The 14662-nt window shown below is 47.2% G+C and overlaps 1 protein-coding gene across 5 annotated transcripts in view; it reads left to right on the forward strand.

Moving 5' to 3' along the window:
* The window catches only part of NKAIN4 (sodium/potassium transporting ATPase interacting 4), a 47705-nt gene continuing 33043 nt past the window's right edge, over nucleotides 1-14662 (forward strand). For 3 of the 5 annotated variants that reach the window (XR_008207039.1, XM_052684281.1, XM_052684279.1), the window contains exon 1: nucleotides 2-386. Coding sequence is in view for 4 of the 5 variants with exons in the window: in XM_052684281.1 (XP_052540241.1) it covers nucleotides 333-386 (54 nt within the window). In the remaining variant the exon portion in view is untranslated. Of the gene's footprint in view, nucleotides 387-14662 lie in introns of all 5 variants that reach the window. The other 2 variants (XM_052684278.1, XM_052684280.1) reach the window with 2 other exon arrangements.

Below are 14662 nucleotides of genomic sequence, written 5' to 3' on the forward strand. Positions count from 1 at the left end.
GGGCTCATCCCAACCGCCTCAGCCTGCGGGACGGGAACGTCCGGCGGAGCATTGCCCTTTTAAGCTGTGGCCCCACTGCCTCCTCCCCGACTCCCGGAGGGGCTCCTGCAGCCGCCGCGACCTCCGTCCCTCCTCCCTCCTCCCTCCCCGCCCGCCTCGCTCCCGGCGGCGGCGAGCGGCAGCTGCGCTCCGTGCTGCTGGCGGGGAGAGCCCCGGGGCTGCGGTGAGCCGGGTGCTCTGTCCCCGCTGTCCCTGTCCCCGCTGTCCCTGTCCCCGCTGTCCCTGTCCCCGCTGTCCCTATCCCGCTGCCTGCCCCGGCGCACTCGGGGACCATGGGATGCTGCACCGGACGCTGCACCTTGATTTTCCTCTGCACTTTGCAGCTGGTAAGTGCCGGCTCTCCGAGCTCCGGGGTGCTGCCCGGGATGGGGATGGGGCTGCCGGGCCGGAGCGGAGCCCGCTGTGCTTCGGGGCCGGAGGAGCTCCGGGACTGTCCCTCCACAACTTCGTTTCGCGGTGGGGCTGCACTGCTGGGTGAGTTGCTCTGCTCGTTCTTAAAACTCGGAGAAATCTGGTCGTTATGCTTTTGTTCCTTTTCTTTTTCTTTCCTTTGCAACTCCTCAGTTTATAAGTTCGTGTTTATCAAATACAACTAAAGAAAATCTGTCCATCAAAGGAGTCCCCGCAGGTTTGGTGGCGATGCTCAAAACCAAACCAAAACTTCCTCTATGCCGAAACCTCTCGATACCTTCAGCCCTTCTATGTGTGGCTGCGAGAAGGAGCTAAGGCAGCTGCATCCCACCCTGCACCAGAGGGTCTATACAGGCGTGGAAGGAATTATTTCAGCCGTCCTCAGGGTGATGTGCTATATGCAATGTGCTCATGCATGTATTTCTTTAGGAATGAACTGGCCGGCGTGCAGACAGTGTCCCTTGTGGGCAAAGGCTGCTCATCCCGGTGACATCTGCGTGTGTGTTGGTGTGAGTGGTGATAACAAAGGTCTGCTTGTTCCTGAGTGTCTGTGCATCCAGCTTGGACCTGGAGGGTCCCCTTCTTGTCAGTAGCTGATGGTCTCCAGGGCTCCTCCAGCCTTAAAAAGGAAATGACAGCTTATATGTAGTTAATTTCATTTCCAAATTTGCTTTATTCTGCAGTGCTAGCTGTGCACAGGAAATGGCAGGCTTTCTCCTAAGTTCTGTTGAATGGTGAGCTAGTGCCAAAGGGCGAATCTAGTTAGAACTCTTTGTTTGGGAGTTGCTTACTGTAACAGCAGCTTATTTTCTGCCAAGAGGCAACCAGTGAGAGGGCATTTGGCTGGAAGGTGGGAGAAAAATCAATAGAAAAACAATGAGAACCTGCTAGTTTTCAAATGTAAGCCATTGGCCTAAAACTGATGGGGAGTAGGGTGGGAATGCAGCCCCACTAACTGCGAGGAGTGCAGGCAGAAGATGGGGATGGAAGATTTGACTCACAGTTAAACAAAATGCAGAATAGAAGTTTTTAACACAAAGCGTCTCGCTGGGCATATTTATGAGCGTGCTGAATGGCCAGGGAGTGCATTCAGCCTACTGGATTATTTCTTTTGATTTTTCACCCATGTTCACAGAAGAAAGAAAGCTGTATTACACTAGAAACTGGCATCTCAACACTCACTGTCTCTTAAACCCATCACTGTGTCATCCAGCTTTAAGGTACGCACTTGCATACGCTGGAGGGAAGGAAATAAAAAAGAGTAAGAAAAAGAGAAAGCCATGGGCTGCTGGTGCTGCTCTTATTTCTGACAAGCGTGGGAGTTTTTCCGTATCCAAGATACAGGGACAAAGAACCCCCAGCATTTTATTTTCCTTAAGACCCTCCTCCTTGAAGAAAAGAATCGGTTTGGCTCATTCTTAAGCAAGTTTGGATGCCTGAGCCGTAGTGATTTCCCATGGCACTCGCTGGGTGAATTGGTAGAGCTGGAAAAATGTGAGCTATGGGGAGGGAATTCCTGGAGCTCCACTCTGCTGGGAGTGAGGTCAGGAGATCCTGGCTGCTTCTCAGCAAGTGCTTGGGTGAGGCTGAGTCCCATCCTGGTGGTTATTTTATTTATTTTCTTGTAAGTCAAACTTGTCTGTAAGCCGTCGCATCGTTTCCACCTCAGTACGACTGAGTGACCTGCAGGACTCAGTGCTGAGCAGTGCGCTCCGCTGAGACAAAACACTGAAGCAATCAGGCCAAGATCATCAATAAATTATAACGACGTGAACTTCCTTTGTTCCTCTCGTGTCTCTGCTCTGCTTCATTTGATACCCTGAACTCTTCCCAGCCTCCCTGTGTGCTGCTGTCTCCCAAAGTGCCGGGGTGACTCCTGGCTCCTTGGGGGCAGTGGTGCTTTTGCCTTTCATTTAAATAGGAGAGAGGATTTCAGCTGTGGGATTTCCCACTCCAGTTCTGCAGGACGTCGTTCTGTTTCATTATATATTCTCCTGTCTGTTCTTCGGGGCTTCATTTATACGCAATGAATGCAAACATGAAATAATGACACCTCTACTTAAAGAAAAGGAGGAGGATTTGGCTCGCAGTGTGTTTTGGAGATTGCTTTATTATTAGGTGCAAGTAGTTGAGTTAGTGTACTGGGAAGTGTTTGCAAACTGCAGCTTAAATGTTTCCCTGAAAAAAAAAGAAAAAAAAGAAAAAAAAAAGAAAAAAAAAAAAGATAGAAACTGAACTTATTAATCACTGCTGTGCATGCAGATAAAAAGTTTGTGATCCAGCTGGAGAGCAGAACAGCCCATCAAGGGAAGGGAGGGCTGCAGCGCAGTGTGAATACCAACAAGGGCTGCAGCCCCGTGGGCAGCTCAGGGCTGAGCAAAAGGAATGGAGCTGAGCACGACTGTCTGGAGAAAATCAGGGCTGGCTCCCCAGCGGTTTGCTAATCAAGAGGGGGAGAGGAAGGCTGGCGTTTGAATAAGTAATTTGCCACGTTCCAATTTTAGGTTATTGTTTGCCTGCAACGTCCACCTCAAGCTCCTGCTGCCTATCTGATCAGCACTGCAAGGAGGTTCAGGTCCTGCTGTGTGTTGCTGCACTCGATCCTGCCCTTGTCAACCAATCCCTGTCTACAGCAGAAGTCCATGGGAACAGGCAGGCCAGGAACACCCTGCGGATGGGAGAGGCTCCAGGGTGTTTGGATCCCGGAGTTTGTGCCCTTTTCCCTTGTAGAAATGAGGCTTGGAAAAGGGCAAGGCTTTCCCTGTGAGCGGGTTGTGGGGAAGACCATGCTTGTGAACTTGGTCTGAGATTGCACCCATCTGGTGTATTTTCTAGAGTAATAAGTGATCATGTCCTGAAAGCACTACATGAATTTCTTTCCACCAAGCTGAGCGTGGAAAAAATCCCTCTCTCCCTGTGCCTGTCCCAGTAAATCAAACAACTGCAGTTTCTTTACATTCTGTCCATGAATCGAGAGCTCAGATGCCAAGCAAAGCCTGGAGACAATTTTACAGATACATTATAAATCCCCATAGAATAAGAGCTTCTAATGGAAAAAGTGACTAATACCTCAACTGAGCGCAGAGCACGGCGCCCTGGGATGGGACTGCACAGAGACTAACCAAAAGTAACTATATACCTTTATTTATTTATTTTCCTGTGCTCTCCTTCTCCCTCACTCCCTTCTTGGCAATGCCTTTTTAATCTCTTACAGAAGGGGGTGACCAATGCTGGAAACTATTTGAAACCAGTGCAGATCCTTCTCTTAACTGCTCCCTTGTACCTAAAGGGATTGTGTCAGCTTGGGCAGGACATGAAGCGATGAGGCTGGGGTAAAAGGGAGCCTGGTAGACAGGCACGTAGGATTGCACACATGTCAGGGAAGGCAGGAGAATGGATGGGCTCAATGTGGTCAGTGCAATATGAGTCTGCAGAAGGGAGGTTGGGAGAGCATCCATGGAGAGGAACAAGCAGGATTGCAGTGGAAGGGTAGGGAAATGGGTAGGGACCCATCTCTCCCTGCTCTGCAGCTGCCCGCAGAGCTGGGCAGGTTCCTGCATCTCCTGGGGAGCTCAGAGCCCAGCAGCTGGGACATGGCTGAGCAACAAAGCACCAAATAAAGAGCAGGTGCAGGGGTGAGCACAGCGTCCCTTTGCTGATTGGGACCAATGTGAAATTACCCTATAATCCAACTATTTATCTTCTCCAGGATTTGTGCTCAAATTATAATCCCTCTAGAAGGGAAACCGTGTGTGCACCCAGCACCCAGCGCCGTAATGGGGTTGAACCTCTCCTGGAGACCACATACAGTAACAGACCATTTTAAATAATAACATAAGTCAAAAGACTACATTTGACAGATGCTGTCCTCTCCGTGTCTGTTCCAGACAAAGGAAAATTAAAGCTGTGCCAATAATAGAGCTCGTCAGCATTTTCCACTGATGCTGACTTTCAGTAGAAACCTGGGGATTTGACTAAATGAATATTTTCGTGAGAAGTATCTGCTTTCCATAGACAATTCTGGGTTGTTGTATTTTTATTTTTTTTTTCTCTCCAAAGTTTTGGCTAGAATATTTTGGCAAAAAATCAAAAATGTGCTGGCAAATGCTCGCTGTGCTGGCAAGCATTTTTAGTTTTGGAGTTGTGGGGCTTCTCTTACAAAAAGTTGAATTTTTGCATGTGGAGATTTTTCTTTCTTTCTTTCTTTCTTTTTTTTTTTCTCTCTTTCCTTGAGCAGCTGGAGTCTGTAATGCAGCAGTGGTCTGAGGCCAAAAGCTCTGAGCAGCACCAAGGAAGAGGGGCCTGGAGACACACAGCATGTTTCAATGCAGATTGTGCATTGGCAGCAGCCCACATCCATGTTTCCCATAGCGGTGGTGGCAGAGATTGCAAGTGACTCACAGGAATCAAGTTTCCTTGTGCCCTCCGACCAAACCCATCTAGCACTGTCAGACCAGGCATGTCATTTGGCAAAGCCCAAGCCAAAAAGCTGCTGAGGGCAAGCTGGTGCTGAGGTCAACTCTTCCCAGAGCCCTTGGCCTGGATTTTGGCTGACGCCGTGCCTTTGCCTGACTGCGCTTTGCTGCTCTGCCTCCTGCCTTTCCTGTCCCTGAACACCAGGGCCGTGCAGGAGGAGAAGGAGGTGGATTTTCCCCAGAAGGGAGCCCCTCTCCCCTGCCCGGTGTGGGGTTGGGGCTGGGAGCATTGTGGCTGCCAGGGGCCCTTCCCAGCGCGGGCTGACGTTGCTCCATTGTGTGCTAATAATATACGGAAACTCGGAGCGTTCTGGCTGGGGTGCAAAATGGAGCTCTTCCAAGAATCTGCTCCAGGGGCCCTCAAGTAGGAACTCTTGGAGAATAAGCTGGATAACAAAGGCCAGATTGTGATCGCTTTTCCTCCAGGAAAACCCTGGAATGGCCCATTGCTTTTCGAGCATTTGAGAAAATGCGTATGATCTAGCAAGCTCTAAGTGCCCCAGCTGTAGCTTTCCCTTCTCCCATTAACAAAGCATTGAGTTTGAGGTCAGCACAATCAAACCTTTCCATTTAAAAAAGAAGAGATAACTTCTGATTTAATGTCCTTATGCTTGTGCTGTTCCCTTTGCGTTGGCTGGAGTAGGTGTCATGAGCGGACCTGACTGCACAGGTTGTGTCTGCAGTGAGCTTTGGTTGAAAGAAACTTTTCAACGAAGTGGAAACCTTTTTTATCTCAAAAGTGCACTGTTTTTCCATTCTCCATCTCTAGAGCATGAGAAGAAAAAAAAGGACAGTTCTGGCCCCAGAATGAAAATTTGCTGGCATTCAGCAATGTTTGCTGGAAATGACGGCGGCTTTATTGTGCCAAACCCCAAATATTTTGAACTTTTTAGAAGTGTTTTCAAGCTTCTGTCAAAAAGTTGAAAAGTTTCAGTAAAAAGAAGTTTGGGTTTTGGTGGCTTTTTTGTTGTTTTTGGTTTTTTTTTTTTTTTTTTTTTTTTTATTTTGTGCCTTGGATGTTTTCATCTTCCAAATATCTCTGATGTCTTCGAGTTGGGAGTTTTGATGTCGTTCCTAAATACTAAGGGGAAACAGCTCACAAAGAAAGCACAGGCTTTCTTCTGCTCAGTCCTGTTAAACTTATTTGTTATCTCCTTATAGGCCGATGCTTTTTGGGTGTTTTTGTTGTTGAAGGAAACTCAGTGAGTTCAACACCATGCAGAGCTGCCAATCTGAGATATTTCATAATCATTCCAAAACTGTATGATGATTTTGAGATCCCAAAATAAGAACAAATAAGTTCTGCTTTGCTTGTTCATTGAGCTCTGGTGAGGTCAGACTCTCACTTCATCTTCTTTGCCATGGATGACTGTATGGATCACAAAAGCAAGGATTAATAATAGTAACAATTAGGGAAATAGTCATGGTAAAAGGAAGGTGGGTATTAACAGCTGGGACGAGAAAGATTGGTGTCTCAGCAAGCATCCTGCTTCTACTGCCATATCAGAACCACATTTCACGTTGAACACAGAGAAGTCAATGGTGATGTTGCATTGGTGTCTCTGTGGGTTGGCTGACTTCTGAAAACCCTTGTGAAGCAAAACATGGCAGCTTTGTTTCACTTCATGTTGCACGTTTCACAGCCTAGAGGGAAGTGAACAGCAGTTCTCTGCTGGGGTAAGATCAATTGATCCTCCCTTGACTTTGCTGTAGCTCGCTAGCATCAATGGCCTTTTCCAAGGGGTGCTTTTTGCTCTCATTTCCACAAGGACTTAATTGCCATTTTTCTGGAGTCTGTGGCTGGTTCTCAGAGCAGCTGCTTCTGTGTCAGGATATTAGGCAGAAATATGTTGTTTATCAGGGAGGTTCTCGTCCCAGATTTTCTCTCAAAGGTGAGGATTCATGGAAATTAGGAGAGCAGCTTTTCTAATTCCCTTTCCTCCTTCATCCTGGATTCTGTTTGGATGAGTCTTGCTTTAGTAATTGAGGTGTCAGATTCCCTGACACCTTTCAGTTGAAAGGATGATGGTGTGGAAGCGGTGACCTCTGCTGCCATCTGCCACAGCTTAATGAAAATATACTGTGGGAATCGAGACAACAGCTTGGCTTCGTCACCTGCTCAAAGAAGGCAGACATCAGGAGTTGCTGTGCCAACTTTCTTTGCCACCTCTCAGCGACTGGCCAGCCCAGCAGGCAGCTTCCCACCTGCTCTCTAGACTCTCTCAGGCCAGCAAAATACCTGCTTTCTTCCCTATTTTTCCTTCTCTGGTTCTTTCAACCGATGTTTAAAACTGTAGAGATCCAGGATCACCGATGTATTTTCTCTGTGCCGATGCATCAAGCACACAGATGTCCACCCCAGAAGCACAGGAGCACAAACTGCCACCCTGTCACAGCAGCACAGCAATGGGATGGGAGAGCTGAATCCAGCCTCCTTGTCTTGTGCATCTCAGAGGAGATGAGAACACATCAAGACCTGTAGAGAAGGGATGCTGTTGTGCCACCTCTGAGCAACACGGGATGCTGCTGACCTAAGGGAAGTGGGTCAGAATGAAGCAAGCGAACAGCCACACGCTCTTCTTCTTTACTGAGCACTGGGCAACCTGACCAAAGTCATGAGAGAACAAGAACTGGATATTACTGAGGAAAGTTTGGGTAAAGTTCTCCAGAGATAAATATACTTAATAAAAAATGAATCCTGGTGCTCGAATGAATACACTATGATGGCAAATATATGAAGCCTGGGAAGATGTCTCCTGTGAGACCTTTTTGGGAAACAGGACCTCTCCCCTGTCCGTGGTGACCCTGACAACAGCCTTGGACTCATTAAAGTGCCTGGTGCTGCACTGTGTTTTCCAAGTTCTCTGGAGATAGTTCATCTGTAAGCATCATTCCAGCTGAATGGGGAAGGTGAGATGGAGGACACTAAAGAAGGGAATGGGGTGTTTTATTACCCATGCAGAACTTACAAAGTATTGAGTGTAACCTTGCATGGATTGCTCTGTATGCTGTGTTCAGCCACCACGGATAAGCAGCTTTACCACAATTAACAGTTTGTCACTCCCTGTCTTCAGCTTTGCCTTAAAACTATCTCTGTAGTAACTGGTGCTTAATCTTGGTACCAGGAAAGTTACCTTGGAGATCAGGAGGGATTTAAACCCTGGTCATAATCAGTTTTGTTCATACTTCTGAGGTTTGGAGATTATTCTTACATTAATACTACGACAAGAGCATCGCTCTGCTTCTTTGTGTTGAGTGTATACTGGGTTGCACTCTAAGCTCTACAAGCAAACCTTTCTCATATGTGAAGTTCTTCAGATAGGTGGTCTTTCTGTGGAGGCTGTGTAGCAAGGTCTGTCAGTATTGCAGCTGCAGCTCAGGTGCTCAGGAGCACCTGAGATATCTTAGCTCCATGCTATGGAGTGTGGGAGCATCCTCAGCCCTCTTCAAAGATTCTGCACCCTTGATGCTCTGTTAAGAGGGAAATAGTCCCTTATCTGTGAAAGCTTCAAGGCCAAATGCTCAAGGACAAGGATGAGGGCTATCACACTTTGCAGAACCCCAAACACCTTTGAGGTTCACCGGGGCCAAGCGACCCCTGTGCCACACTCACAGCACTTCCCTGGAGGGCTACGAAGAGAACGGCCAAATTTCTGGCCAGATATGAAGGCTCTGTGCATTGAGATAGCTTGCACAAATATCTGAGCTACTGGCTACTCACCCAAATCAAGTTCCTAATTTCCCATGACTCCTGGTAATCCGTTAGCAGCAGATTTCCATGTGTGAGACGAGAATGGGCTCTGACAGGCGGCTGGCATCCACACCTCCAGCAGACAACGCGCTTCTTGTGATAGCATTGTGGGAAAGGCAATACACCTGCTTATGGTGTATACGTACAGAATTAAGGGAGAAATCTGATTATCCTAATTACTCAGAAATGCAAAATATGTGCAGAATACAGTGTGCCTAATTAGCCTAGGAGACTGCTGGCTGTTCGGCGGGGTGCTGGGAGAAGTGTAACGGGAGCTCTGCGCTTCCTGAGCGTATGGAGAAAAAGGAGCACGGGGCTTTGGAGATGTGATTGTCAGTCTTAAAGCCAATTACAAAGCTGGGAAAGGGCAATTCTTTCTTTAATGTGTGCCACTTTTTTAAGATTCTGGGCCTTCAAATTTCCCATCTCATTATTCAGAGAGGAAACATTCAAAGGAAGGAAAGTTGGGTCTGCCTCGCTGTGCAAACAGCTGCTTTGCTGGGAGTCTGTGCACAGCACCTCCTCAGATGTGTCTTTCCTGTGTCCTCTTTACTCTGCATTCATGCTGTTGCCAATAGATTCTCGAATGCTCTCAGAAGCCTGAGGAGAAAGCGATGGTAGTTGGTTCTGTGAGAGGTGCTGCTTCATTTGCATTTCATGGACTAATTTGCACTGTGGAAGTGCATGTTGAAAGAAGTCTTCTGGCTCCAAATCTGGCTACTTTTCCCAAAGACACAGAGGAAGTCAGGTAGCTGCTAGGCAGGGATGCTGGGTATATCTCATGTTGTCCAGATCCAGAGAACCAGGGTGGTTCCTCTAGCCCCATGCTGGACACGCACCCACCAAGGGCAGCAGGACATGGCCCAGGAGGGCTGGCAGCTAGCAGGGTCACACCAGAACAGCTGGCACACACACCTCTGGGATCCTACAGCCACACAAATGTCTGCCATCAGACAGCCTGGATGCAGATCTTCTGGATGTAATCAATGCACAAAACACACACCCGTCTATGATTAAACCATGATTATAAGTAAACCCATCTACCTTTAATTCCTTACTCAGCCAGACTGCCATCTACTTCAAGCTTTTCTAAAAAGGTTAGTTTTGTCGCTCTTAGGCTGTTGGCCATATCTAATATGCTGAGGATCAATGCTGATGTCAGTCTAAACCAATGTGAGCTGGGAGGTCAGCTGTGAGATGTTATAGGAGGGTTTGAGCTTCCAGGGCTGCCACTGAGACAGCTTAAAACTGAGTTGTGTGACAGCCTGAAAGAACCGACAGGGCGATATAAAAACACTACCATGGCTTCAGACAATAAAGACTGTGTCTCCTTTTTGATGAATAATGGCTCTTTGTTTTATTCCTTAGATGACAGGGCTGTTACAACTGCTGAGAACCATTTCAGTGCTAAATATATAGCTGTGTAATAAAGGCTCTGCAATCTATGAACTGGGGCTGAATGGCTACTTGAGTGAATCATTTAAAGTATGATGAATTTCTGAAGCAGCTCATAGTGATGGGAGGTGGAGAGCCAGTAAACTCCTCTGCAGATTGCTTACCCAAAGGATGCTTTCTTCACTCAGGATGTAACCCAGGTTTCACATCTGCCCAGTTTTTGTCTCATGGTGGCTCCTGTGGGCACATGAAGTTCATCACTGAAATTTTGGAGACTATCCTACAAACAACAGGCTTTTAGGTGGAGTCCCACTGTTTGGTGGCAGCTCACTATGCAGATCTCTAGCAGAAATCCTGGAAAACCAATGCTGGCAAACAAAGTGGGAATGGGAATGCAGCAGCAGATCATTCAGCTGTAACCCGGAGCTGAGCTGAACACTCAATGGGATTTTGCTGGAGCACATCAGAGATCATGGTAGCCTGAAGTTGCTATGCCAAGGAGTAGAATGCTCCAGCTTCTTGCTCCTATAGTGCTTTCACACTGATAGAAGAGGCGATGAATGGATTCTGTTACCACTTTAAACAGTGGATTTCACCTCCAAGTCTTGCCAGATTAAACTTCCTTGAAACAACGTAGCAACAAGGATTTGAATTTCCATAACGTGGATTAGCAGTTTTCTATTTTAGCTAATCTTTGAAGGCAGTGCTGCAAGCAAGAAGAGAGAGAAAACTGATTGGAAAGTTTGGAGCAAAGGCAGTCCAAGGATGGGAGTGTTCCAGGACTGAGAAATCATCTCGCACCCCAAAGGGAGTGAGACTGGGAGCAGGAAGGCAAGGCCAAGCTTGGATGAAGCTTTTGTAGTAGATGTTAATAGAGGGCACGTCTTTGTCCCCTTTGGAGACAAGTGCTCACGAGTGCTCTGCCTCTGAGCTGCCGCCCCATGGGTCAGGGCTCAGCCCCTGCAAAGTCACCAGACTGCATTGCTGAGATACAGCTGGCTTGTTGGTTTTGAGGTTTGTTGCAAAAGAACCAAACTGCCAAAGTGACACCTATTGACTGGCCTCTGATTTAATAGGAGAGGGGAAAAAAAGAGCAAAGAGAGAGAAAAAAAAAAAGGGGGGGGGGGGAAGAAAGAAAGGGGCAAAAAAAAAGGAGGGAGGGAAAAAGAAAGAAAAGGAGAGAAAAAAAAAGAGAGAGGGAAAAGAGAAATGCAGCTTGACTGTTGAATAAACCATGAGGCATTGAGGAGCGGGCAGCCAGCGGGGTTGGGATAGGAGCCCCGGGGAGCATTGCAGTGAGAAGGGGATGCAGACATCAGCCGGGAAACAAGGGGGGGAAGGGAGGAAGGAAGGGGGGACCGCTGTGCAATACGCTCAGAAACTTAATTGGGGAGCGGGCTGGTGGGAGGCCAAAGGATGTGTGCGATGAAACTGGGCTGGAAGTCCAAACAAATTGGGTAGCACAACAGAAGAGATAAATTATGCTCATGAAATAAACAATGGCTGAGTGACACTGTATAAACAGTCGCATGTAATAACGGAGCTGTTTGTCTCAGCCGTCCTAATTGGGAGGCTGGGCGGCATCTGATGAAAACTCCGCGTTGCACATTTTCCACTCATAATGAGGAAGATTCCCCCTCCAAAAGAAACCCTCCCCCAGCCCTATTTAGCTGCACTGAAAGGCCTGGTTTCATTCCACTTTCCCACAGCAAACTCATCCTGGCAGGAGCTGCATTAGGGAGGACAAGTAGAAAATGATAATAAATCGAGGACTTGCTCTTATTTCACCTTGTGACAAATCTATCCAGTGGGTGACTCAGGAAGGGTGATAAGAGTATGGATGGGGCTGCTGCTTTCCTTTTGACGCTTGGTCATGTGGAAAATAACCCCATTCGAGCCCTCACTCAAAAGGGCTTTGCTTTTAAAATAATGCTTTTTAAAAGGCACTGAATCCTTATTTACACTGTTGGAAAGCCTGCAGCTCGCCTCCATCAAAGTGAATGTCATGGGTCTCATTTCATCATCTGCTTGGGCCCAAATGCAAAAAACAAAAAGAACACTGCACAGAAAGTAATACATTTGATGCCATTAATACACATGAAAGGTCTTGTTAAATCTAGGGGATTATTATTTTTTTTTTAGCACAATACTTTATTGCCAGTAAATCTTTGATAAGGATCCTTCGTGTTATCAAACCCCTCTCCAGTACGGCACAGCTGACATGCACAGCAGCATGTGGTGGTGTGGGGATGGGGAGAGCAGAACACTGTGGGCTCCCTGACTTCCACTTGGCTCATTCTTGTGCTTTGAACCCAACCCTCTCTGCCCTATAGTGTTTATTTCTAGCAGTGATCCAGTTTGTAGCAGAGAAGTATTGTTATTCTTTCTCAGCCACCCAGAGCAGATTGTGCTCCCCAAGCTGCTCAGACAAACCACCATAGAGAAAAGCTGCCCTTCAGCATCACTTCAACCAGACGTGCCAAAACTTCACCATTTCCATTTGAAGCAGTCCATATGTCTCTGTTCTCTGCTTTTTCTTGACTTAAGAGAGCTGGATCTCTGCTGGGGTCACAGCTGGGGGGGAGACCTAAGAGCTGCACTTTGCAGTCCTAGGGAGGCCATTGGAGCTGCACGCGTTACCTGCAGTCACGAAAGCGATGAATCAATTATAAGCAGGATTGATTTTCACCCGGTGAAGCGATGGGACGATGAAAGTCAATAGTGATTGATTCATTTTCCTGCCACTCTGTAGCAGGGAGGTTGTTTGTGGGAACTGTGGTTATTGGAAAAGTCCTGAGATACCCCAAAAGCTTTGGGCGGTCTCTGTAACAGAATAGTTGTTTTCCTGTTTGTTTCAACTTAAAACCCTTCCTGTCAAAAGCATTTTACTGAAAGCAGAAGCTGGCCCGTTAAACACTTTCATTTCCAAAATATTCCTTCTTTTTCCCAATGTTTTCCCACCTGGTGCTTTGATGACAGGCCTGGCAGTTTGTTAGTGCATTCTGTGGGGGGCAGTCAGGCAGGATTTCTTCACTGATGTTTATTTTTCAGCTGCAAAAATGGCAACCTTTTCAAACACAATTTTACATGGGGAATTTCACTCATGGCCCTTTTTTAAACAGGATAAGCACATTTTTTTTTTTTGGCAGAGCACGAACAACAGTTTGTTACTAGTGATGATTACAGCTCAGCTGTTGCAGTATGAGTGATTTTACACTGACAATAGCGTGCATGAAATGCAAGCAAATCACTTGGCCGGGTTGTGGCCAGATTCCTAAAATACTCTGGCTTCTAATTTGCCTGAAAACTTTCTGCATGTTGCCACGACGTGCAGAAGGGAAAGTCTCCTGAGTCAGTTTTGATACATTAACCAAATACCTCTGCACTATTAGCTCATCTGCTCTGTTCTGACTTCCCAGCTGTTTATGAGACTGAAGTGATGTCCTCCGACCGCAGAGGGCAAGGTGAGATTAATAGCTGGGGCGAGCAGCAGCGGGGAGTCTGGCAGCGAACTGACTCAGCATCCTTTGCTGGGCATTGCTGGGATCTGCTCTGGGTGCATCGCCCTGGGACTGGGCTGAACCTGGGGGATTCAGGTGTGGAACTGGGGTGAGCGCTCTGCTCTGTGAGCGTGACAGTGGAGGGGAAGGAGATGGGGAACAGAAAGGTTCCCAACCTAAAATGCCACCTCTGGTAATCACTATGGGCATGCAGGCATCCAATAAAAGCTCTGTTACAACGATGGTACCATTCCTGCCAGTGCATTAATATGAAATATTAAAGAAGAATTTTACAAACACAACCTAAACCTCCAACTATCCTCTGTGCAAAATGAGGGTATTCTTTCTAATTTCACTGTATAGGTGAAAACAGAACGTTAACACCTCTGCCGGACCACTTTGATGGAGTAAGCCAAACCCAGGAGATGTATTTAGGAACACACTGGTTTGTGCTGGCTGGGGTGGGAACCAGACTGAGTGCTGGTGTGCCCACACACAGCCTCTGCATTGCACCCACAGGTTCTTTTCTCCCTCTGAATTGGGCCCAGATCTTACGTTGATCTCCAGCACTGGACTGCACACTGTGCCTCATGTTAGCTCTAATGCTTACCAGAATGAGGGCTTCTGCCTGTCTCAAGGAGCTGCTGCTCATGCTATTACAGCAGGGCAAAAAGCACCATATGTAGCTGCTGGCAAGTGGAACGAGAAAGCTGTAACATCACAGAGAATCCATCCCTTTTGGCTTCACATGTTGTCTTTCCCTATGCCTGCAACTTCACAGCTAGGCTGGAGTGCTAAGAGGGCTTCTCTGCATCCCAGTGAGGGAGATAAAATCTTCATTGCCACTTTGCTTTCCATGAGAAACAGACGCCCTATGAAAAGGGGCCGTTTGTACTGTAATTACTGGTGGAAGTTGCTGGGTGGCCGTGCCATCTCCCTGCCTGCTGCAGGATGATTACAAATGGGCTTTTCTTCTCAGAGCAAAGTTGCAGTGAGACCGTGGCAGCTCCCAATTTCCTAGATTATTAATAATAACAATATCATTTTCTTTCTCCTGTGTTTCTCACGAG

The sequence above is a fragment of the Tympanuchus pallidicinctus genome, unplaced genomic scaffold, assembly GCF_026119805.1.
Source record: "Tympanuchus pallidicinctus isolate F22 unplaced genomic scaffold, pur_lepc_1.0 scaffold20, whole genome shotgun sequence".
Taxonomy (NCBI): Eukaryota; Metazoa; Chordata; class Aves; order Galliformes; family Phasianidae; genus Tympanuchus; species Tympanuchus pallidicinctus.